Here is a 27,207-nt window from a genome sequence, read left to right on the forward strand (position 1 = left end):
ATAGAATTTTTTCCGTAAGAATGGGAAAAGTAACAAGTATTTTAGAGTCATTCTTACGTAACGAGTGTGTCGTGATTTTACACAGTAGGCTTTTTAAAGATAACAGTGGCGTCGCCTTAAAATTGTGGTGGGGATTTCTTTTAAGGCATATTAACCCCTTAAAAATATAATTTGTCTATGTTCGGCGCCTACTGCTAACCAAATTGAAAGGCACATTTTTACGAATGTGTCAGATATTTATGTAAAATGGGATTTAAAAATAGTTGTTACTTTTTAAGTTCTTACGGAAAAAATTCTATAAATTCCATCCTTCGACGTACAATGGTCTTATTTGTCTTAAAAAATCGGTGAAAGACGCCTTTAGATGCCTGTAAAATATTTTAGGGCATACATTTTTCCTTTTATTTTTTTAAGCGTGTTCACCGCATCAAGTTGGTTGGGAATAGAGGTGAACAAATTACTTCAATGGCTCATAGGCTGTGATTGACTCAAATTATGATGGAACCTTAAGTGCAATAATGTAGAAGGGCATCTTAGCAATTTTTTGGCATAGGTATTATTACAACTGAGCACAGACCCTCGAAGATATCTTAAATCAAAAAATTAAATGTTGCTATTTTTTTCAAGCCGCGATTGCCCAAATACCACCCGTTAAACGCGAAAACTAAGTATGCAGATATGCTTATATACGTCTATATTAACATGTTTTAATGCCAATTGGCCTGCACCTTTTAATAAAGTCCATTTTGTTGACCTGTGTTATTTATGCTATTGAATTATGCTATTGTAGTCAAATTTTAATTCGTGAAATCTGCAAGGGTATTAAAACTTCGGCTTGCCGCATTTTTGCATGTGTTTCGAGTTTAAACTAACGGTAGCTTGGTAATTTGAAAAATAAAAATGACAAAAATACTTCTTTATGTATAACAAAATAAAATAGGCATATACATATGTATGTATATATATCAAAACTTTAATTTCTATTTTGCCTCATAACGTCATATAAGAAAATCGAAAGGATTCGAAAAACTCAAATGATTTCAGCCTATACAAATATGACATTCTGTTTTTCGTTATCACTCGTTTAACTCTAGGCCTTTGCTGTCATACTCTATACGGACCAAGATTCAATCCATTCTAGGCAGGGTTCTGAAATTGACACACATGTTAAAAACATGAAAAATTGTATTTTGCAGTGTGAGCAAAATTGTTGACATGTGTGTCAAATACAAATGTGTTAAAATGTGAAAAATAATTGTTAGCACACACAGCTCACTTGAGTTTTTTACACACTGTGTTTTTAACACAAATGAAAGTTACATTTTACTGTCATTAACGAGTCAAAGGGAAAATGAAAACCCAATATGGGCATGATATCTGGTATGTTAGTTTTAACCATTTCAAAGCGTATATCAATTCTTATACTCTGGAAAACCGTGAATTTTTTAATGCCAAAAACTCATTGTGTTAAGAACACGCTGTGTAAAAAAACATGTCGTGTTAGTAACACGTCGTGTAAATAACACAAATGACATGTGTGTTATTTATATTTCTAACATATGTAGGATAAAATTTTTTACTTTTACTAACTTTTTTTGAACTTAACACTTTGACATTTAACATGTTAATAACACAAGTTTTGTACAGTGTGTGTTATTTACCGAGCCCTGATTCTAGGCATAGTGTGCTAAGCACTTACTAAACTCTATTCTATTCGAATGGAATCATTTCAAAGCCTGTTTGATTCCAGTCATGCAGATGTCTATTACAAATCGATGGATTTGCTTATTGTTTCGAAGGTAGGCTTTGAAAAATTAAAATTGCAATCTGAAACTAAACATTCTTTCAAATTCTTTCTTCCTTACAATCCCAAAACAAGCGTCACGGATGTGATATTTATCCCTCTTACGTTGAAGTTACTAAAGCAAAAATGCAGTGCACACCAAAAGGTGTCAACTATTCTGAAACAAAAGCTGAAGTAGGTTAGGTTAGGACAGCTGCAGCCTGGCACACTTAGACCTCTGTGGGTTCATTGTGTTACCGTATGATTTTTTTTGGGTCTTTTGGTGATGTGCCAGCCTTTAGGTTGGTTGATCAGCCAGTTCCCAATCAGGAGGGGAGCTTAAATTTTTAAGGCTAATCTCCGATATTTCGGTTAGATCATTTATGAAGGGATATCCTAAGTGTTTCAGTCTAAGCCTGCATAGGGCTGGGCAAGAACAGAGTAGGCATTCCACATTTTCCTCTTCATCATCATCTCTGCAGCTTCTACAGAAATAATTTTTTTGTGGCTTTTAGCCTGCCGGCGTGTGCGCAATCGAGCCAGTAGTTAAGTAGTATAAGTAGTTCCGATGTTTTTTTATTGTTTATTGCAGGCCATGTCTAGTAAGAGATTCGGCACTGTTAATTTGTTGAATTGGTTTTTAATAATTAGCTTGCAAGTAGCCTTAGGCATGCTAACATTCTCCTTTCCTTGAAGGAGAGGTATAGTGGTGCCTTGCCTGGCTAGTTCGTCAGCTATAGAGTTGCCTACGATGTCCCGGTGACCCGGGACTACAGTAAACTGACTAGCCATCTTGTGGAGAGATTTGCGAAAGTCTGCTATTGTTCGGGAGTTTGTATTTGTCGAGTAGATTGATTTAGTAGCCGCCTGGCTATTACTATAAATGTTTTCGGAAAATTTACCGGAAAAGCCAGGGCTGGATGCATACACTAAATGTCGAATATTCAATAATTATCGAAAAATGCCATATGCACGAACTCCTGCTTTAGAGTACTTGCGAAGTCATAAACTGCGAGAGGCTAGGATGCAGAGGAGATCCTTAAAAGTAGTTTTACATAGTAGTCCATGGGGATTTAACTCATTGGCCAGATCCTTCCAGGCAGTGGTAACAAGAACGCGGCCGCCCTGAGTAAATCCTTTGGCAATGTCGATCGCGAATGCACTATGTGGAAAAAGTCCGCTTTTTGGCATAAACGCAAAAAATAAAGGTTACTAATTTAAAAAACAAATATTTTTTTTAATACTATAATGGTTAAACTTTTTAGAACAATTTTAAAAAAAATTTACGCGCCACCGATAAGTTTTTGTAGCCAATTAAAGTCTATCGATTAACGTGCTCATCTCGAAGAAACAACGAGCTAATTTGACTTCAAAGTTTCCCAACGGCCTGCAAAGTGTTTAGAGGGCTACAAAATAAACAAAAATATGGAAAATTTACGTCAAAGTGTGCTTAAATACTTCTAAAAACGAATTGTGTTGTAACTGTTTGCATTGTCCAGTTATTTAATGTCTTGTGTATGTCTATTTTAGCCGAAAACTAACAAAAGTGTTTGTGTTCTGTTAAGGTTGTTATAGAAATGTATTAACAAAATAATAAAGAAACAAGTGTTAATATTGCTTTTTGCCGGTTTTTGCCCCTTTTAAAAAAACCACCAAATTTTTAACTTTTTGGCTTTTTTTCAGAGGCTTAAGATGGAGGATAATAACAATTTTAAAGGTGTGTTTCAAAATTATGCGACACCAACACACTTTTCTTTTGAAAATTTGAAGAGTTTTTGTTGTTTATAGAAAGCGAAACATTTAAATGCAGATCGAAAGAACAATGTATGATGTGTACGAAAAAAAATACCACGCGTCCTTGATCCTCTTTTTAGGGACTTACCGCAAATTTATTGAAATATAGTCTATTTTTCGGCTATGTGCGATCGTTTCATAATTATACGACACCATCGATTTTTTCCGGTTCCAATGATCAAACTTAACCGAAATTTTTTTTCTGGTTAAATATAAACTAAAAGGTTCCATTTTGAGAGTAATCCAGCCCAAAGGTCCTTTCAATGTTAAACTCATACATAAATATTGAATATGTCTCTCTACACCTTAAAAAAGTAGTTTTTCGAAGTCATATCCCACAATTCGACTTAACTTTTGGCTGGTCAATATTCTTAACACTTTTGAATCAAATAAAAATCTTGTTCAGTTCATTACGTGCACGAAACAGACCTTAAAAATAATTTTTTTTATGAACTGCCCTTTTGGAACAAACCTGATTTATTCTAAAAATATTTGATTTTGGGCGATACTTCCTGTCAAAATTCAAAAATTTGTTCCTCAAAACCTTAATAAACTTTCTACATTTCACGATTGGAACATTTGTAATACGATCCCCAATCTGCTTACCCTGAATGAAATCCCATGAAGAAAACACTCAAATTCGTATGAAAAAAATTTGGAAAAAACTTCAAAGTGGCGCGGACTGGGGATCTCGTTTCAAATGTTCAAATCGTGAAATGTGGAAAGTTTATTAAGATTTTGAAGAACAAATTTTTGCATTTTGACAGGAAATATCGCCCAAAATCAAATATTTTTGAAATAAAACAGGTTTTGTTCCAAACGGTTAATTCTTAAAAAAAATTATTTTTTAGGTCTGTTTCGTGCACGTAATGAACTGAACAAGATTTTTATTTGATTCAAAAGTGTTAAGAATATTGACCAGCCAAAAGTTAAGACGAATTGTGGGATATGACTTCGAAAAACTACTTTTTTAAGGTGTAGAGAGACATATTTAATGTTTATGTATGAGTTGAACATCGAAAGGACCTTTGGGCTGGATTACTCTCAAAATGGAACCTTTTAGTTTATATTTAACCAGTAAAAAAAATTTTGGTTAAGTTTGATCATTGGAACCGGAAAAAATTGATGGTGTCGTATAATTATGAAACGATCGCACATAGCCGAAAAATAGACTATATTTCAAAAAATTAGCGGTAAGTCCTTAAAAAGAGGATCAAGGACGCGTGGTATTTTTTTTCGTACACTTCATACAATGTTCTTTCGATCTGCATTTAAATGTTTCGCTTTCTATAAACAACAACAACGCTACAAATTTTCAAAAAATAAGTGTGTTGCTGTCGTATAATTTTGAAACACACCTTATTTAAAAACAGCCTTATCCTATCTTATATTTTTTTCTTAATAAATATGTTTTCTATTAATAAAAAAAAAATATTTTGAACATTTGTAGGGGGTTGACCATAATAGGGTGGTGGTGGGCGGGTGGCTGTGTGTGGTGTATTTACAACCGTACGGTATTTTCAAAAAATGGAAAAAACCGAAATTCTATTTGTGCATAAGGAGTATATATTACAATTTTCAAGGCTCTATCTTTAAAACTAGAGTTTATGCCAAAAATACTTTTTCCCCATAGTGGACTTTGCTGCCATCTTTTTGCGAAGGCGGCATGATTTTATTAATTTTTCAATAACTACAACTTTTTTTAACATGATATTTTTACCAGAAATAAGTTTAATTTTCAACTACAATACTAAAAACCTTTGAATAAATAATTCGTTTACACAACATTTCGACAACTACACTGTCAGGTTGGACGGTTTGCCGAAGGATTTTTGTAGATGATTTGAATATAAAAAATTTTAAAATTCTACTTTTGACAAACATTTGTTGGTTAATTTTATCAAAACGTCCGGCAAAGTAGGGGATATTTAGAAACCGTCAAAAATGACGTCTGTGACACCGAGATTTGCTATTCGGGGGAAATTTTATTGGAATGGTTTTCTGTGACCTTAAAAGCTGAGGAAACACTATACTCAGAAAAAAACAAGAAAGGAAGTTAACTTCGGCCAGCCGAAGTTTATATACCCTTGCAGGTATACCTACTTAAAATGTTGTTTTTAAGTAGTCAAAAATCAAAACGCCTACTTTCTACAAAGTTACAATAGTTTTTCTATTATTTTTTTGATTATTCCTATGGGAGCCATAAGATATAGTGGTCCGATCCGGCTCGTTCCGACATATATACTACCTGCAATAGAAAGAAGACTTTTGGGAAAGTTTCATCTCGATAGCTTTATAACTGAGGGACTAGTTCGCATAGAAACGGACAGACGGACAGACTGACAGACGGACAGACGGACAAGGCTAGATGGACTCGGCTATTGATGCTGATCAATATACTTTATGTGGTCGGAAACGTCTCCTTCATTGCGTTGCAAACATCTGACTGAAATTATAATACCCTCTGCAAGGGTATAAAAATTCCTATATTTAAGGAAACATGGCCTAAAATGGTGATTTAAAGCCATTGTGAACTTAAAAATACTACAAATGGACATAAATGTTCAATTTAAAGCGATCAATTTTAAGGAATTAATAGCATGAAAAATAGTTCACTACCTAAAAATAGCACATGCCCATAAACAATACAAAAAAACGTATTTATTTATAAAAAAACAAGAGAGAACGCTATAGTCGGGTTGTTGTCCCGACTATCTAATACCCGTCACTCAGCTAAAGGGAGTGCGAACGCTGTGTCGGGTTGGTGTCCCGACTAATAATCGTAACTCAGCTAAAGGGAGTGCGAGGGAGATAGATATATAATTTTTGATTGCGTATAACTTTTTAATGAATGGTCCGATTTGAAAAATGTCTTCTACATTTCGATAGGTATAAATATACACAACAAAATTGCATTTATACTTCTCGGAAATCTTTGAAGATGTGGGCGCAGGACCCATTTTAAAATCGTTAGTGGGCGATTGTGGGCGTTAGAGGGGGCGTGGCGCTCGGCTAAAATAAACTTGCGCTGCGTAGGAAGCCAAAGAATATGTGTGGGAAATCTCAACCTTCTAGCTTTTGTAGTTTCTGAGATCTCAGCGTTCATACAGACGGACAGACAGACAGACAGACAGACAGACAGACAGACAGACAGACAGACAGACAGACGGACAGACGGACAGACGGACATGGCTAGATCGACTCGGCTAGTGACCCTGATCAAGAATATATATACTTTATGGGGTCGGAAACGCTTCCTTCTAGCTGTTACATACTTTTGCACGAATCTAGTATACCCTTTTACTCTACGAGTAACGGGTATAAAAAAACAAATAATTTTTTATATTCGGACAGAAATTGCGATTTAGGTACTTATCAAAAGTTAACCCATATATGGGTATATTTTAAAAAAATTAGTCTATAAGCAAAAATACTTTTATTTTTATATTTTCAAGAACATTTTTCTAAATTTTAAGGTTTTTTGCCGTAGAGTAAAAAAAAATTGGAAATGATTTTTTAAATGGAGAAACCGTAGTAAGTAATTTATTTACCATAAACTCATTTGAACCTTATATGACCCTTTATACTTAATACTTTAACTGGAACCTATTCATGTCAATCTTGCTCAATTTGCGATGGAAAGCCGAAGCAACTATTGAATACTAGTGACATAGATTCAAACATTTTTAAAGTTCAAAATTCAAATCTTAAGTTTTGTATTAGTCCCTTACACGTTTGGATAAGATTTTTAGAGTTCGTTCTAAAGCTGTCTTACCAAATTGATATGGCGCATCAATAAGAATTCCAATAAGAATAAGCGTTTGATTCAAAACAAACATATTCAAGCAAGGCTTTGGGAATGAAATGGGCTTAAATGTTGAAATTCCAAAGCAAAATGAAAGCGGTAGCAATAACGAAGGAAACACGGCAAGGCGAGCATTCGCAAACTGTGAGCTACTTTCATTAATATTAAATATTATTGTCCAAATTCTTAAAAAATTGCATATAATTTGTATTGCTATGTCATGTGAATTTTAAATAGACTCCGAAAAATTTAGAGACTTCTGTCGAGAAACCTTTGATTTATATTTAAAAAAGTTGACATGGTATCCTTTATCTCTAATTTTACAAAAAGTCTTGGTTCACGGCTACCAAATTATAAAGTCTAGCGTTCTGCCTGTTGGTGCTCTAGGCGAAAATGCGTCTGAATAAAATTTATAAAAAAGATCTTTTATTACACGCCAAAAAAAGGAAAAAAGCGAGATTCTATTTGTGCATAAGGAGTATAATTTTCAAGGCCCTACCTTTAAAACTAAAGTTTATGCCAAAAAACATTTTTTTCCCACAGTTCATTGTGCGGCCGGTTTTTCGGATAATGCCTAGTAAATTGAAAATCGTATAAAGATTTATGGATACAAGATTTTGAATGTAATTTATTTATGGTAATAGTTTAACAGTTCTGCCCGTATATTCTTATTAAGTCACTTTCCATCGTAATTTGTGGGGTGTTCTGTTCTCGACTATTACCTTTTTTCTTACTTATCGTCAAAACTGTTTTGTTTCTCTAAGGGCCGTTTTCTCGGCCCTGGTAGCTATATCCCCGTAAAACTTAAAGACCAGTTAAACTATTCTTAAAAGCAAATCGGCTTTCTCGACTCCTTTTATTTATCTGAACAGGAACAATTACAGAGTGCTGTAAGGGCACAGAAATCTTTATATACTAACTCGGGATAATAATTACCGTTTACGCTTTTTTATCGCTTACAGCCCCCCGAAAACGAACTGCAGAAGTCGCACGATCACAATCCAGCCGTCTTGAGTGAGCACCAACTGCGCGTCCAGGCATCGCTTCAAAGGCTTAATATTCCGGACTGGTTTCGTCATTACAATAAAGAGACCGTAAAGGTAGCAGATGGCGACAACGTCACCACAAAGTCAAACTCCGGCGGATACCGACCTGGCCACTTCACCCGCATGCGCACACAGGATTCGGGACGCTGGCAGGGGCTCAACTCAAAGACGACCTCTCTCAGCTCACTGGGATCGCAGCGCTTTGACCGAAGTCCTCTCCTGATGAGTCCTTCGGCGCACAGCCATCACGGCGGCCAGAGCATCTATGCATGCGGACCGACGAAGGGACACGGCCCAGCTTCTGCGCAGACGGGCGTGGGTGCCACACGCTGGTCTACCTCTCACCTCAACTCCTTTCAGACGTCGCCAAGTGTGTCACAGCGCGGAAGTTTTGCCCGCGGAGCTCCTATTAATAGCAGCTTCTTGTCCGTAGCCAGCAGTAGCGGCGTGTTGCGCAATTCTTACCGGCAGCCGTACTTGGGATGGCGCAGCACAGAGAAGTTATCCCAGCGGACGCCCCATGAACGGTATGTGCGAGAAGAACTGCTACATCAAATCACTTACTAATGCTTTTAACATAAAGATTATAGCCTGTCTGTCTATCAGTCTGACGACTACATATCTCCATCATCCTCGCACACCCTTTAGCTCAGTAACAGGAAACTGATAGTCGAAGTACTCGACTATAGGGTTCTCTTTTGTTTTTTATTACAATTTCCAACCGTTCCTATGGCAGCTATATGATATAGTGATCCAATAATTTAAAATTTAATTTGAAATTCAGAAATGTGCAAAATAATATTAATATAACCGTTACTCGTAGAGTATGTTACGTCGGCATATTAGTGCCCCAGTCCTGAGAAGGACTTGGGCCGATGAAGTTGCGTCCTGAGCAGGCACGCTGGCTGCCGGATAAGCTCGCCGTATTTGGGGTGGGTTCTTTGGATTTCATTCAGGGGGTCAGGCTATATACAGGTCTTTGGCATGGTATACACCAACACTTTTGCCAACTCCATTGCCTAATTCATTATACCCTTCCGCTCGGTTACTTTGCCGATAGTTTTTTCGGTATACTACCTGTCCTACGGCAAACTCGACTTCTCTGCTGCGGGTATTATATGTCCTTTCCGCTTTCTCGTGTGCACGGGTTAAACATTTATTCACTCGATCTCGGCTTAACACCATCTTGTCCGCTAAGCACACTACTTGATCGGTTGCTGTGACCCCGCCAAGTCGTCTCATTATCGCATACGCACTGGCGTGCATGACCATCCGTGTCCCAAACATCGCATAGTATGGTTCCAATCCCAACGCTTCATGATAGGCACTTCTTAGAGTACACGCTATTCGACTTAAGTGGGAGTCCCAATTCCGCTGGTCTTTCTCAGTCGTTGCGCGGAGCATTTGCAATATGGATCGGTTTACCCTTTCAGCTGCATTAGCTTGTGGAGCATAGAAGTTCGTATGTGTCGAATTACATGTTGCTCGAGCAGTTCTGCGAATACCTGAGAGACGAACTGCTTGCCGTTATCGGATTGTATAAACTCTGGCACTCCAAACTGATGAAAAATTGACTTCTCCAGAAAGCTGACGACTCCTCCAGCTGTAGCTTTCCGCATTGGTTCTAACCAAACGAACTTAGTAAAATGATCTAGACATACAAAGATTACGGTGTTTCCAGATTTTGTTCTGGGGTATGGTCCCATGAAATCAATATATAATCTTTGCCCCGGGCGTTCTGTTATGATTTGTTTGCCCATTGGGGGTCGGTTCGTTTTGTTGGCGGTTTTGCTGACTTTGCATACTTCACAATTCTTTATTATTTCTTGTACGCTGACTGTCATGCCGGGCCAGTAATAAAACTGTCGAATTCTTTCCAGTGTTTTGTGGATCCCTCCATGACCTGCCGTCTTGCCGTGATGAGCTTGAAAGGCGATATCCTGCCTAAGCTCTAGCGGAACCCACAGTTTCCAAGCTCGGTCTTCGTTAATTACTTCTCCCGACCGGAAGCCTAATCGTTTGTACACATAGCCTTCAGAAACCTGAATGTCTGGTGTCTTTTCTGCGTGCCTCTCCACTGCCAGAACCAGCTCTCGGTACTCTTTTGACTGGAATGCGTCCGCCTTTAGATCCACTTGGATTTCTGCCGGGTCTTCTGTAGCTATCTCGTCCATATGTGTTCTCGAGAGCGCGTCGGGGACTACGTTCAGTGCCCCTTTCCTATGCTCAATCTGGAAATCAAAAGCTTGCAATTTTAAACTCCACCTTGCCAATCTTCCTGACAAATCTTTTTGTCCCATGAGCCACTTTAAACTAGCATGATCCGTGATTACTTTAAAAGGCATGCCTTCCACATATGGTCGGAATTTACTAATACTTAAAATCGCAGCATAACACTCCAGTTCCGTAATGGAATAGTTCCGCTGAGCTTTATTCAACTTTGCAGACATGTATGCGATTGGATGTTCTCCGCCGTCCTCGTCGGTTTGAAATAACACGCCTGCTACCCCCGTTGTGGATGCGTCGCATTGAATTGTGAAGGGTTTGGAGAAATTCGGGGCTATTAGTACTGGCGCGGAAACCATGCTGGTTTTCAGAGCCTCAAATGCTTTCACTCCTTCTTGGTCAAGTTCATATTTCTTAATCCGATCTTTTTTTAGACTCTCATGGAGCGGCGCCGCCGTTTGTGAGTAATTCTGAATAAAACGCCGATACCATCCTGTCATACCCAAAAATCTCCGCATTTGCTTGGCGGAAGTGGGCTGCGGAAACTCTTGAATCGCCTGTATTTTTGTCTGGTCTGTTTTATGCAACCTCCGCCTACATTATACCCTAGATATTTAGCTTGGCTGTAGCAGAATTTACTTTTATCCACGTTAATCGTCAGCTTTGCCCTTCTTAAGCAGTCACTGACCTGCCGCAACATATTTAAATGTGCCTCAATAGTAGGCGAACATACCAGCAGATCGTCCAGATATACAAATACATTCTCCCGAAGTGCAGCTGGAATAACTTTGTCCATTAGTCGGCACATTCTCTGTGCTGCATTGCATAAGCCAAATGGCATAACCGTAAACTGATACAACGGCCGACCTGGCACGGTAAAAGCTGTCTTCTCCCTGCTCTTGGCTTCTAAGGGTATTTGCCAGAAGGCGTCTTTCAAATCTATTGCCGAAATATAATATGTTTCTTGCAGCCGACTCAATAAGCCCTCAATGTGTGGTAAGGGATACGCATTTTTTATAGTCCGGGAATTTACTTTGCGGGCATCTAAGCAAAGACGGTTTTTCGTGCCTTTCTGCACCAAGGTGACTGGGGAGCTCCAGCTACTGTTACTTTCCTCAATCACTCCCAAACTTAGCATTCGATCAAGTTCGGCAAACACCAGCTGTTGTTTTGCTGGCGAGATGGGATAGTGCCTTTGCTTAATCGGCAGGTTTTCCTGGGTAACTTATATGACATGCTCTTCTAAACCAGTCTTCCCTAAGCCCATGTCTGAACATGATGGAAAGGTTGCCACCAGTTGGTTTAAGATGGTTACTTGTTCTATCGAGAGTTTATGCGGAGTGTATGCGGTCTCCTGCCGTGCCGGCTTGTCTTCTTCTATGGGTGGCACTGGATCTACCTCGGCTACCCGCACATAGCGTTGTCCTGGTAGCGGAAGCCCAAACTCCTCCCAGAACTCAATCACAAAATAAAACGATTGCTGTAAGGCTGGCACTATCAAGAACTCTAGTTCTTTCGTTTCTTCTTGCCATTCTACTGGTAAGGTGATCATGCCCGTAACCTGGGTTTTTCCCCCGCTAGCGGTTTGGACGTTCTGCTTTGTTAGCTTTTTCACTTTCTGTTCTCGCCCTCGCAAAAACACCTCCGCTCCTTTTCCAATGCAGTTGGCGCTTGCTCCGGTGTCTAGTAACGCGACTATCTCCTCGCCGTCTACTCTAGTCTTGGCAAACAAGCGGTTGTCGTTTTTTAGGCTGACAATGGAAGCCACTAATTTTTTCCTAAATTCCCGTGTGGTATCCATAGAATGATGTAGGTGCTGAAGCTTCTTGTCCTTCCGGTGCTGTCTCTCGTCCTTTTTTTTATCGTCCGGGTTAAAGATTCGTGCGCGAGCCGCCTCATACTCCGTCTTCCGCTGCTGAAATGATTTATGCGGAGAAATCTGCGCCGGGCTCGCTATCGTGTTCTTTATTGCTTCTGGGTCTCGTTTTTCTGACCGGGCTCCCCTGCGTCCCTGGTCAGACCTTTCGATAAAAAAGGAGCCTGCGTTGAGTGATACGAGTCACTTTTGCCACAGTAATGACACTGTGTGTCATGGAACCGGGCTTGGCATCCTGTCCCGTCCGCTTGGTTACGGTGGCGATAGAAATCGGCCGGCTTGTTGCACGTGTAACACAAGTATGTGTGAAACGGGGATGAGCACTCTCCTTCTGCTTCTGGTCCGTTCCATCCTGCGAAACCTTTTTTGTTTGCGTTTTGCCGGAATGGGTTCATCCTGCTCGGTTTTTCCGCCTTCGCTCCCTGTGATCGCCGGTCTTTTTGGAACGCCTCAAGTTGGTACTCTTCTGATTCGCTGTCTTCTTCCGACTCGTTGAAAATCTCGTTGACGTGTCGCGGCCGTGCTCTCTTATCTCTTATCCACTTCTCTAACCGCCTTCCCTTCTTTTTGAACTCTGCTAACGAATCTATTGGAGAAGGCAACATAAATGCTCCGAGTTGGGAGTTCAAATTCTCTTTCAAAATCTCCACCAGGTCTGATTCCGGAATTTTCCTTCGCATCTTAAAATGCAGATTGTGCATTGCCGAGATGTAATCGTCCAAACTCTCATTATACCCCTGGTGCCGCTCCACCAGATCTTTGATGGTAACATAATCGTTTTCCGAGGCTGAGAACGCCCTGGTCATTTCTCGTGTCAGCGAAAAGTAGCCGAATTCGTACTCATCAGCTTTGTCTTCTAACAGTTGCCAATACCACTTTAAGGCGGGGCCTGTGAGTAACACATGAAACTCTCTAAACACCTTTTCCTCCGTGCACCCGTATAAATCCTTCATCCTTTCCACCCGAAACAGAAAACTCTCCACGGACATACCCCTGGCAGTGCCATCAAGCTTGAGATTCCACTTGTCGAGTCTGGCGTTTTGGTTTCCAGCTGATCGACTAATTAGCTGTGAAACTTCCCGCATACTAGTAGTCTCTCCCCTCTCTCGTTCATTCGGAGTAGGCGGATCCCCTGAAGCCTGTCCCGTCGTGATTCCTATGTCTGGTACTATGACCATTTGCTGTTGGTTCTCGTCCCCTGGCTAGTTGTGGAGTGGAGCTATTGCCTCCTGATAAGTTCCCGGATCCCTGTGCTTCGCTTACTTCAGCGACTCGCAACTGGAGATTTATCATTTGTGTGTTTAACTCTGTGATCTGCGTTGCGAGTGTTGCCTTTAGTTCGTTGCCTTGTATAATAATGGCTGACATCATGCTTGGTGAATTCAACTGGCCTCCACCGGAGTTACCAGTTTCGCCCATGCCCTACCGACCTCTTCCCAGGAATACAGCCTCCACCGGAGTGCTGATTCCCCGTAGAAGATATTGTCCGAACCCCCTCCCCCCGTCATCGGAAAACAGCTAAGCTCACTCATAGACAGACGAAAAGAGCTTTATTCCAAGACACTAGGAACTGCCTCGCTGCTTCCTCTCTCCCTGGTCTCGAACCTCTCGAGCGACCTGGCATCGCCTAGTACAAACGGATAGCGTCGGTCAGAGAGATACAATTCGTCACCCGCCCTTGTAGTTGTGGTATCCATACAGACTCGAACCTCTCGAGCGACCTGGCATAGCCTAATACAAACGGATAGCGTCGGCTGTATGGATCCGGTCAGTACGCCCCCTCCCCCCTGGTCCTGAGAACGCTGATCAGGCACGAACTCTCAACATCCTGACACCGCCAGTTGTTACGCCGCAGCCTTTGCAGCAACTCAGCTTGATCTGGACTCGAACCTCTCGAAAGACCTGGCATAGCCTAGTCAAGCGGATAGCGTCGGCCAAAGGAAGCCCTTGAATTGAAATCCCTAAAAAAAAATAAAAAGTAGGTCTTGCACGTAGTGTTTTAATAATATTATAAAAAGGAACACTCATATTTCTCTCCGAAATTCTTAGTAAATTTTGCCATGTTCAAACAAAGGATATCTATGATTTTAAAAAGGAACCAAAGTATAAAGTCATAACTCAATTCTGAGACAAAATTCCGATTGAGAGGCCTCCTCAATTCTGACTGTCGCAGAAGTTGTGGACTTTACATTCTAAATATTTTGCAATCTACCATAAAACAAAACAACAACAAAAAAAATGACGCTAGCATTGATTTAAATTACTTATCTCCCTTGCGTTAACAATAGCGAAATTAAATTTTGGTATTTAGAGATGTGGGTTATACCGAAGGTAGAAGGTACACCAACTCAGACACCATAAGTATCTAAATGGTGAATCCTACAAAAATTCCTTAAAGAATATACAAAAGTCCTGCGTTGGGCGCCAATTCTGTTACGTCGGCATATTAGTGCCCCAGTCCTGAGAAGGACTTGGGCCGAGGAAGTTGCGTCCTGAGCAGGCACGCTGGCGGCCGGCTAAGCTCGCCGTATTTAGGGTGGGTTCTTTGGAAGCCACTTCCTCTCCAACATAATGAGAATAAATTTATCGTGCCTGAAAAATGGATAGAATTCGTAACGTCCGTTGGTCTTCTGTCTGCACTGCCCCACAAGCTCAGCTGTAGCTTGATCGTAACACGATCGGGCTGTGTTTCGGCCACATTCCCTCCCCTTCACACTTCGTGTGCCAAATGGATCGTCGCGGGCCGCGCAATACGATCCCCTAATGTCGCGGTCGTCAGTCAAAAGTTGTGTCACTGTTCTTGACCCCTTCCTCCATGTTTACCAAGTCCCCCCCTTTTAATCGGTTTCTACCAACACATTATGAGATTCAATTCACATTATAAATTTATTGTAAAAAGGTTTTGTGTATGTGTGCATGATGATTGACAAAAATATATATAATAGGTGTAAGTGTGTTGATGATAAAAAAAATATAAAAGAGAGTGAATTAAATATAAAAATGTTTATGAAGACTAATACTAAAAGTGTCAATATAAAGATTATATAAAAGATATGTATAAAATATAAATGTTGGGTTCCTTTCAAATTATGGTGATTATGTAGTGTTTCTTTTCTTTTTTGTTTTTTTTTTTTTTTTTTTTTTATTGTGTGTACTTAGAACAGATTAGTTATTTTTATTGATCATAAAAATAGTGACATCACCTAGCAAACTGTTGGAAATGAGTTCTGAATATACTCGTACATTGGGTACCGCGGCTACTATCATAGCTTTTTCTTGTTTGTTGCAATGAATTAATGGAGAGAAATCTAGACAGAAGGTCTCAAGGTATAAATTCTCCAGTTCTGTTACGGATATTGGTAGATTGACTTTGGATAGCAAATATTTTACTTTAATAGCGAAATGAGGTTCTCTTGTAAGAGTAGTTAACACCGTCTGTGTTGTGATCATGGTGAAGTTGTACATATATATATATAGATTTAGAGGAAAACAAATATAGAAACTTACTTATTGATGTCCTGGCGATGAGATCTCGACGCTCCGGATGCTTTGGGTTTTAAATAAATATTAAATTGGGCATATATATATATATGTATATGTAGGTGTATTAGTGCACTTAAAAATAATATTTTTGGGTAATACATATTTTGAACATTGCGTTTTTCACGTAACTATTAATTTTCATTTCTTATAAAACACTGAACAGACAAAAAATGAAAAAAAAACTATAAGAATATGGAGGGAATGAAAGAAAAGCGGCACTCGGTCATCCAGGTGAACTTTACTGCGGGAACTTCTCAATGAGCTTCTTATTACACATGCACGTTCGTGTGGTGGCTGATTTTGTTTTGGGTTTTCTGTTCTGTTACTGATAATTATTTGTTTTAATTTATTTTATTGTTAGCGTTGCTGCCTTTGTTGTAGTTTTTCATTGCAGTGGCTGACAATGATTTGATTTAATTCATTTTTTTCCTCTTTTTTTTGTTCTGCACTTAATCCCGGCTTCTTTCGGGCCAGTTAGAGGCGGCGGCCACGATCCTCTCTAGTTCGTGTCCATGATCCCGACGGCGTTGTACTGTTTTCTTGTACATTTGGAGTCCTCGGAGGACTATAAGGAGCACTAGTAACCCGGCAATTAGACACAAGACATTAAAGACTTTCACGATTTCGTCCTTGTGGTCTATCACTTCCACATTGTTTATAACGTTGGCAGTATTGCCTTCCGCTTTTGAAACTTTGGACCCCATTTTTTTTTTATCTTTAGTCCTTAAACGGAATCTCCGTGAAACGCGAAACAAGGATTCATGTTCACTGTGTTGAACTTTCCGTCGAACGTATTATTTTTGTTATTTGCGCTCGATTGGTATTATTGCCGGCCGTACCTGCGAATCTGACTGCCTTCTCCGTAGAGTCATAGTTCTTTTGTACCGTAGTTAGAGCTTTTCTTTTTGCTTCCGGGTTCTTATTTTCGTACCTAAGTGTTCCCATCTAGGTACTCATTTCCCCTTGTTCTAGCTAACTGGCCCGCTTTGGATTTAGCTAGCGTCAGCTTTCGGGTTCATTTCAGTCTCTCGCTGCTTTTACTGACCGATACAATATTCCATTGAATTGCCCAATTGGTGCATTATATTCCATTGTGCAAAGCTGGTCTTTCTTTCTTCTTTCGCAACTTCAGAGATTGTGGCTTCTGCTGGCCCCCTTTTTGCCTCGCTTCCCGCCATAACCGGCGCTCGTAACAGGCTCGATGTCGTCGATGCGGATTCCGTATGGAACGACCTCGCAAAAAGGATCCTACGACAGGCGGTTACAGGGTGCTTTTTTTTCTCTTTGTGCGTGAGTCCAGCCCAACGTGTGGCCTCGACCCATACCCTGGGATACAGAGTCTCGTGGTCTATCGACTGAACTAGCCGGGATATTTTGCTGTGGCTATTGTCAATATCTTCCCCCTTTTTTTTTTTTTTTTTTTTGAAACAGAGTTTTTTCTTCAGTATTTTTATCTATATTTGTATTTATTTATTTATTTATTTTTTTTTTTTATTACAATCTGATCAGGCTCTTGGGTGCGGGTCGCGTCAACTATCCTTCCAACCGCCGCAGCTCCATTCGCGTCCGGTAGACGGACAGGATGTTCCAGTCCACATTTCCATAGACCCTCTGTAGGTGGTCCTGATCATCTGATATATCCGTCTTGATTACTCCAATTTCTTCCCGGAGGCGGTTTGCTTCCTTCTCGTCCTCCTCTTGCCGAACTTGTATTAGTTTTTGCCGGATTTGGTCCTCCCTCCATGTTATCATATGTTTGAGCCAATCAATTAACTCGAGGGAATGCTCAAGAAAGGATATTTTTTCTGTTATCTCCTTCTTGATCTCGCGTATATCCCACGCGACTCCATTAAACCGACGCTTTTGGGGCCTCATGGTCATTGCAGTCTGATTCGGATTTGTCGTGTTGTCGGGTTTATATAGCAGGTCTCTCCTGGCCTGATTCCGTAATTCTTACAAACTCTCAAACCGACGAGGACGGCGAAGAATATATATATACATATATATATATATATATATATGCCCAATTTAATAATTATTTAAAACCCAAAGCATCCGGAGCGTCGAGATCTCATCGCCAGGACTTCAATAAGTAAGTTTCTATATTTGTTTTCCTCTAAATCTATATATATATATGTACAACTTCACCATGATCACAACACAGACGATGTTAACTACTCTTACAAGAGAACCTCATTTCGCTATTAAAGTAAAATATTTGCTATCCAAAGTCAATCTATCAATATCCGTAACAGAACTGGAGAATTTATACCTTGAGACCTTCTGTCTAGATTTCTCTCCATTAATTCATTGCAACAAACAAGAAAAAGCTATGATAGTAGCCGCGGTACCCAATGTACGAGTATATTCAGAACTCATTTCCAACAGTTTGCTAGGTGATGTCACTATTTTTATGATCAATAAAAATAACTAATCTGTTCTAAGTACACACAAAAAAAAAAAAAAAAAAAACAAAACAAAAAAGAAAAGAAACACTACATAATCACCATAATTTGAAAGGAACCCAACATTTATATTTTATACATATCTTTTATATAATCTTTATATTGACACGTTTAGTATTAGTCTTCATAAACATTTTTATATTTAATTCACTCTCTTTTATATTTTTTTTATCATCAACTTATACCTATTATATATATTTTTGTCAATCATTATGCACACATACACAAAACCTTTTTACAATAAATTTATAATGTGAATTGAATCTCATAATGTGTTGGTAGAAACCGATTAAAAGGGGGGGAGCTGGTAAACATGGAGGAAGGGGTCAAGAACAGTGACCCAACTTTTGACTGACGACCGCGACATTAGGGGATCGTATTGCGCGGCCCGCGACGATCCATTTGGCACACGAAGTGTGAAGGGGAGGGAATGTGGCCGAAACACAGCCCGATCGTGTTACGATCAAGCTACAGCTGAGCTTGTGGGGCAGTGCAGACAGAAGACCAACGGACGTTACGAATTCTATCCATTTTTCAGGCACGATAAATTTATTCTCATTATGTTGGAGAGGAAGTGGCTTCCAAAGAACCCACCCCAAATACGGCGAGCTTAGCCGGCAGCCAGCGTGCCTGCTCAGGACGCAACTTCCTCGGCCCAAGTCCTTCTCAGGACTGGGGCACTAATATGCCGACGTAACAAGTAAAGGGTATATTGTACCCGTGCAAAAGTATGTAACAGGGTCACTAGCCGAATCGATATAGCCATGTCCGTCTGTCTGTCTGTCCCTCTGTCTGTCCGTATGAACGCTGAGATCTCGGAAACTTCAAAAGCTAGAAAGTTGGGATTACCCACACATATTCTTGGGCTTCCTACGCAGCGCAAGTTTATTTAAGCCGAGCGCCACGCCCCCTCTTACGCCCACAATCACCCACTAACGATTTTGTGCCTGGCGCCCACACCTTTTAAGATTTCCGAAAAGTATAAATGCAATTTTGCTGTGTATATTTATACCTATCGAAATTTTTTTTAAATCGGACCGTTCATTAAAAAGTTATGCGCAGATAGATGTTATAGATGTTATTGATAACACTAGTTTACAAAATAATATTCTTGGTGTGCTCCCCAGCAATTGATGGCAAATTCTGTTAGTGTTGGACCTCTAGACCACGAAAATAGCATTAATTTTTTTTGATGGCACAGTTTTTGATGGTAGATGGCAAATGTGACCCGGCTGCCAACACCAATTATTTTTGTTTACATGTCGCCGCCTATGATAAAACTTAAATTTGGACTCTGTCAACCGAAAAAAGTGGAAAAATCCGAACTTTAAAAATCCACCTTAAATCCAGTTTTCCATGGATTTGGGGCATATCCGGCTTGTTTTATTCGGTAGGATGTAAGCTTTAAGTTTGTAACCATTATGATTTTTCAACGGATTTACTTTGAGTTTTTACGATATATACAGCCGACTTACAGTCGACCAAAAAACACATTTTTCAACTTTGTCAAGTTTCTGCGCAGCCATTACTTATCCAATCATATTGATCTGTATGGCAAAGTTAAGCTCTGATCTATTGACTTTAAAATAAAACCCAATCGGGTGGATATCTGCCGAGATATAAGAAGAAATTCGAAAAAAATCCGAAATTTAACATTTCGAACTTGAAAAAATCTTAAAAAAAAAAAAACTGTGCCATCGAAAAAAAAATTAGTGCTTTATTCGTGATCTAGGGGTCCAAAACTTACAGAATTTGCCATCAATTGCTGGGGAGCATTTCGGCTGTAAACTAGTGTAACTGATAACTATACCTATAATATACGTAACCTTTAATGATTAAGGTCCCTAAAAAGTATTATCTTTAAGGAAATATTTATTCGCGGGCAAAGTATGACCTTAACTTACAACGGAATTATGACCAATTATCTTTCTTCCGAATATTGGTATTATCATATGTATGATGCAGGGTCACATTAATTTAAAATTTGGTGCAAAAAGTGAAAATATGTTACGTAGGCATATTAGTGCCCTAGTCCTGAAAGGACTTGGGCCGAGGGAAAGTCATCCGATGTTCAGGCACCAATTTTTGCCGGCATAAGCTCGCCGGATGGGGTGGGTTCTTGGTAAGACTTTCTCCTCTCCAACATAACGAGAATAAATATTAAGATGCCTGAAAAATAGTAAGAGTCGTAACGTCCGTCGGTCATCAGTCTACATTGCCCCACAAGCTAAGCTTTTGCTTGATCGTAACACGATCGGGCCATGTTTCGGCCACATTCCCTCCCCTTCACACATTCGTGTGCCAAATGGATCGTCGCGGGCCGCGCAATACGATCCCCTACTGTCAAGGTTGTCTGTCGAAAGTTAGGTCATTATTCTTCACCTACTCCACTTATCGCTTTAGCACCCCCTTTCTGAAAACTTAGCACTTCATGATTTTAAGTTCGTTTTCACATTATAATTTTATTGGATAAAATATTGGCTAGTGCCATTTATGAGTAATATTATTATTAGGAATACATTTGAATTTAATTTTTAGTTCACCTACAAAGTTTGTTAGCGGAGAGTATCAAATTTACCACCCGTACAAGGTGCCCACGTCAGCAAATTGCCGACTATTCACGACTACAAACGTCGCTCTGAGGCTCTTGTTTTTGTTCATACAAACACAAGGCTGATACTAGCCGCTGAAAAATCAATGTTTTATTATATTATAAAAAGTTAACTTATGTAAAGAGATAATTAAAAATAGTTAGATAATGTATTATTGTGTTTTTTTTTTATTACTGTATTATTTTTCTGATTAGTTCATCTTACGGATGACAAAGGTACTAACCTCTCCCAGAAATTCATTAGAGATGTTTTCAGAATAAACTGTAGCGTTGGGTACCGTGGCACAAACTATGGTCTTTTCTACTTTTGTACAATGTAAAAGTGGGGAAAAATCCAGACGGAAGGTCTCAATGTATAAAAGTTATAGATCATTTATGGTGATCGGCCAATTCAATTTGGATTATTGATACTTTACTTTAATGTAGAAATGTGGTTCGTTTCTAAGAGTGACCGCTAGGGCCCGATGGTTAATCATGGTGCACGGATTTATATATATATGATTGATAAAGGAACCGTGTTCCGACAAACTTACTCCTTTTAGTCCTGGGCGATGAGATCTCGACGCTCCGGATTCTGGGTTCGTTTGAAGAAATTATAAACATATATATATATACGTGCAAAACACTATCGTTAAAAGACACAATAAAAAAAAAGGCTGGTTCTTCTAATATATATATTAGGGTGGGTCTATTTGGGACCCCAAATTACGGGATCGTAATCTTTAAAGGATTCTAAGCCATACTGGCGAACATACTTATGGTCTTAAATTAGTTCCTCCCATGATGAAGTCCTTGATAATAAAAATAATTCTTCTTAATGCGGTTATTCCACTACATTGTTCGGGTCATTCATTAGTGCAATTTTTTCTCAGCATATACAATTTTACGTAGGTGCGAGCAAGACAGATATATGTCGGCTGCAATAAGCAATCAATGAGCAAATTGTAAAAACCGATGGGCACTTTTGGTATTTTTTTTTGGTATTGTAAAATGCCTCAATACGGTACTACCTGAACCGATGAGCAATGAGCAAAATCGAATCTAAAAAGTACAATTTTGCTCATTTATTAGGGCTACTGTGAAATGGGATCAATAATAAAAATTGATTTGATTTTTTTTGGTTGAATTGCCAAACCTTTTGCGTCTAATAAGGTGCTATAAACAAATATGAACAATACAAAAATTATTTTAGTGGCCTAATTACTCCGTTGCCAACTAAAAATAACTCGCATATTTCTATATAAAGACATAACTGCGTCTATAAATTTATATAAAATTGCCTTCCTAAAAATTAATGCCGGGTATTAAAAACAATTACAGATGTACTTTAAACCAGGGCTGTGAACCACTCCGGAGCTGAACCACTCCGAACCGGAGTGGTTCACTTTTTTAGGAAACGAACCGAACCGTAAACCGGAGCCCCGAATTTTTTTATAATTGAACCGGAACCGAACCGGAACTTTTTTTTTGATATTCGGTTCGGTTCACGAAAAATTTATTTTGTGTGTTCGTGTTTTTTATTCAACAGTGTGGGGGGTTTTCTGATCATATTAACATAGAGTTTATTTACTAAGGGAAATAAAAATGCGCAAATTTTTTTGGCTATGCAATGACTGCATCTAACTCAAACAATCTAATAATATATAACTATCATCTTCCAAAACTTTTCGCAGTATGCCCACATTAAAATTACATGATTAAAGCAAAGAGTATACTCTTTGCCTTAACTGGTAAACACTTTATAATTCATAAATCTAGTAACTTTACTTATAAGTCATAATGTTATGGTACATATTTCAATGAAAATACATGGAAATAAATGTTGACTTTATTATTTCATTAAAGAAAAAAATTTTTGAACCCTGGTTCGAACCTGAACCCTGCTCCGGCTCATCATTGAACCGGTTCGCAAACCGGAACATTATCTATCGATTAGGTTTGAACCCCGAACCGAACCCATGCAAAAATAATATGGGTTCACTGCCCTGCTTTAAACAGCCCAAAACAATTTAAAAACTTGGTAAAAGTGTCTGATTTTTTGGCAACACACACTATTAATTTTACAGCCTTCAACCTTTATGATTTAACCAGTCAAAGTTATTTGAATTATAAAGTTTAAATTTAACGTCTAAATTTGAAGTGACCATGCCATCTTATCCAAACAAATCCCAAAAATAGCATATATATTTGTCCCTTTCTAAGCCTCCAATGAATGCTCTAATGAATGAGCCAAACAATGTAGTGGAATAACCGCATTAGGACGAGGGTGTAGTAGGACTTCTTCCCAGGATATGTTTGCTGGCTTCAATGGACTTCCTTCAAGGATATGTTTGCTGTTCATCGACGGCAAACAGGACTATCTTCAGGATTTCTGGTCTTGGCTGCAGTCATTAGCGGCTTCGGGAATGTAGTGCTTACACTATAGCACCGTGAGATCAGAGTGAACTCTGTCTCCCTTCTCTATCCGGCTACGGTCTTTTATACCAGTACAGAGCTTTTTCTCGACCCCCGTGATAGGTTGGGTTATTTAGGTGGGTTATTTTAGTGTCAATGCCCGACTGATGCACTTTGTTACCTACTGGTGTAGGGTTACGGTCGTTGTTCTGACCGTATGCCATTCAAAAGAACGTCAAATTGCACATTCCTTTGCTTGTTTTCGGTGAGTCAATGTGTCGATTGCCACTCTCCCTTTGCCTTGAGATTAGTTGTGGTTTTTCTACGTGCATCTTTCTTCATCAAATAAATTGAAGGAGAGGGCGTACGTAACAAATAGTAAATTTTAATTTAATTTTAATCTAAAGAACAAGAAAAAGGTGAGTGATAAATTAAATTTCGTCGTTTAATAATCTTCATTTCAGCGTTACAGAGGTTAGTACCACAGATATTTTCGTCATTATGGTTGTATTCAGTACTAACTTAGTTATTTAGCATAATCAAATATTACATTTATTTCAGACAGGCCGATTGAGACTTTTTGGGACCAGAAATGTTGCGCCTGCATTTGCCATATTTCATTTTTTCTTTGTTGTAGATACCCGACATGAAACAGCTGATCAGAGGGTAAACGGGAATGTTTCAGACATTTTCAACAATGTTTAATTCCAATGCTTTGATTGTAAATATTATTAATAAATACACAAAAAAATATTATATGAAACATGTTTTTTAATTGTGGAAAATCGGATATAGCAAAGCAGTAGAAACCAAAAACTGGGAGGGTGTAGAAAAGTAGATATTGCAAGTGGAGGAAAACCATAACTGAGTGTACGTGTGGAAAATTTATAATGCGGGAAGGCAAAAAAAACAGTGGATTTTGGCCTGCATTCTACTGCTGATCCATATAGAAACATCATTTCCTCCTTACTTTTTGTGTCACCCCCTGTGTATTTTGAAACCAGATATGGAAGAAATGCAAGGGGTGAATGAGGTTTTGTCGCTTCCGCATGTATGGAGAAACCTGATGAAAACATGTTATTTTCCAGAGGAATTTTTCCGCTGCGTAGTTGTCCGTTCCGGCCGGTTCCGATTATGTTACCTTGTAACGAATTGATTTTTGTAGGTCTGCTCGCTATTCGTGCGGGTAGATCAGAGAAGTTGTGTGTTCGTCAGTGAGAAAGCACAGAATTCACGGGTTCTAGGTGGTCACCTGGAAGCTGCCTAGTACTCCACCTTCCTTTTACGCCTAGTGTAAACCAAAGTTCCACCCTGGTCTCACCCACTAGCTCGTTCGTGACGTTTCCGCGTAGCTTGATGACCGATGCTCTGCTCCTGGATGTGCTGGTTTTTGGACGTAGCGTGGCTTCTGGTACTTGGGGTTTGGATACACGCCGGTCCCGGGCTCGTAGAACCGTTGGGTCTCTCTAGGACAGCGCCTACTGCGGCCGACTGCCGGTCGCCCTTTCTGGCTGGTCGCGCCAGGACCTGTTCGATTTCCATTTCGACTGGGCTGACGGCGGGACCAGCCAAAGTAGTGTTTGAAACAAGGCACCCTGGGCTTAGACGCCTCTCGCCCCGAGTTCACGATCTCTTGTCGCAGGACTTCACTGCTCGACTCTGATAGACACGCCAGACGTAATGCGAGGATTTAGCCGGAACAGGAGTAGTAACAGTTCGCCTTGGCTTAGCCGTGTGATGCCCTCTGGACCTCAGCTACCTGTGTCTCAATTCGGAGATTCCTGATGATCCAATCCCAAACGTCTCGACGTAGCGATCTTGTTCCTTGTAGGCTTTCACGGCGCTGCTTCCGACGACTTCACTTGTGTTTTTACTTTAGATTACTTGGCACTGGTTGCCTGACTTATTCACTTTGATACCTTGACTGATCTTGACGGATTGACTCCTCGTGATCGACTGATCCAGCTGCCAGCGCTCGGTGGCTTTTTATAGGGCCTCCGGGAACCGTTATTTCCCTTTTGTGCTCTGCCCGCGGCATCTCTCCAATCCATGTTCAAAGACTGCGGTTCCTTTCCACTTGTCCTTCATGCACGGCCTCCAATTGTAGTTCCGCGTGTTGCCGCCGTCCCGCTGATTTCAATGGTGCATGTGGCACGCCTGTGCCCCCTAGTCCAAAGTCCACGGCAGAGTCCAAAGTCCGGTGCAGTTCCGTTATTTCCTTTTGCGCTCCGCCCGCGGAATCTCTGCAATCCTCTCCATCAGAGTCCTCTCTCTTTGACTTGATGTCTCCACTCTCTCATTCTCCAAACTCTCTTCGCCGCGCCGCTACTACGCTAATTCGCCGCGTAACTGGTATGCGGCCGGCCATCCGTTATTCTTGCTGCTGTTATTTGTGGGGAGTTATTCAACTCCTCACAACCTTCAATATAAAATGGGAAAGCTTAAAAACTGAGGGATTAGTTTTGCGTAGAAACGGGCGGACAGATGGACGGAGAGACGGACATGGCTAGATCGACTCTTCTAGTGATGCTGATCAAGAATATATTACTTTACGTTGTCGGAAACGTCTACTTCACTGCGTTGCAATCTTCTTAATGAAATCATTATCTCTGCAGGGGTGTTAAAAATCTAATATCACAAAACTCATAAAGAGTATTTCGATGGATAAAATCCGCAGTTCTGTGGAATGGTTAGGTTTTCTTTTGCGTATTTCTTTTTTTAACAGATTAGATGCGAATATAATTTTATGGCATCCATCAAGGTAAATAAAAAAACAGTTAATGCTGTTACACAGTGTTATTGTTAATAAGTTGATATTTTGTACTATAAATCTCTTTTCTTCTTATAGCCCATTCACATTATAGAATTATTTGGGGGAGCCTTGGGAATACTTTCCGTTTCAAGTGTCAATGTGAATGAAATATAACATGAATAGCTTATTAAATGAAGTTATATTTGCGAAGTTTTAGAATTCGACAAAGAAATGGACGATGTGGACATGAATCATTTGTTTATTAAAAAAATATATATATTGTACATATAAAATTTGTCGATGGCTTTGACAATTATTTTAATAATCTATACCCTTGTGGTTCTGTTCAAGACACAGGGGCGTAGACAGGGGGTTTTGGTGTTAACTACGCCCCCGCACCTCTCTGTGGTAAAAACCTAGGCTCATTTCATGGCACTTTCCATTTACAGGCTCCACACAGTGCCGGTCAATGTCCTCTTCAAAACTGCAATGTGGAGGAAATCTCTTAAAACTGTTTTAAAAAAATCTAATAATATTTACCTGCTTCACCGCCTGGAATTTTTATTTTGGAACATTATTTTAATTGACAAAAAATTCTCTTCGTTTTGAATTTCTTATTTTTGTGATGGTGATTTGCGCAAAATATACTAAAAATACTAGGTAAAACAGATGGGATAGGAACACCAAAGGGTTGACTGTAGAAAATTTTCAACCGTTTCACTTGTCAAATTTGTATGACCGTCAGAGACGGTAAACGGTAGATGTTGACTAATGTCAATAGGCAATTAACTGCAGGGGGTTTTTCAGTAATATTTATAGTTTTATTTTATTTTATTTTTAATTTCTATAGGGTTCAATCATTGAAGAGAAACTGCACAAAGAAAACAAGCAAAAGTTTTAGGTGGTCCGTTC

The 27,207-nt window shown here is 39.5% G+C and overlaps 1 protein-coding gene across 8 annotated transcripts in view; it reads left to right on the plus strand.

Moving 5' to 3' along the window:
- Positions 1-27,207, plus strand: part of LOC108054886 (uro-adherence factor A) — a 234,497-nt gene that overhangs the window by 143,833 nt on the left and 63,457 nt on the right. For all 8 annotated transcript variants that reach the window (XR_011420455.1, XM_070219433.1, XM_070219425.1 and 5 more), the window contains one exon: positions 8,345-8,955. Coding sequence is in view for 7 of the 8 variants with exons in the window: in XM_070219433.1 (XP_070075534.1) it covers positions 8,345-8,955 (611 nt within the window). In the remaining variant the exon portion in view is untranslated. The remainder of the gene's footprint in view (positions 1-8,344; positions 8,956-27,207) is intronic.

Source organism: Drosophila takahashii, chromosome 2L (genome assembly GCF_030179915.1).
Source record: "Drosophila takahashii strain IR98-3 E-12201 chromosome 2L, DtakHiC1v2, whole genome shotgun sequence".
NCBI classification, from domain to species: Eukaryota; Metazoa; Arthropoda; class Insecta; order Diptera; family Drosophilidae; genus Drosophila; species Drosophila takahashii.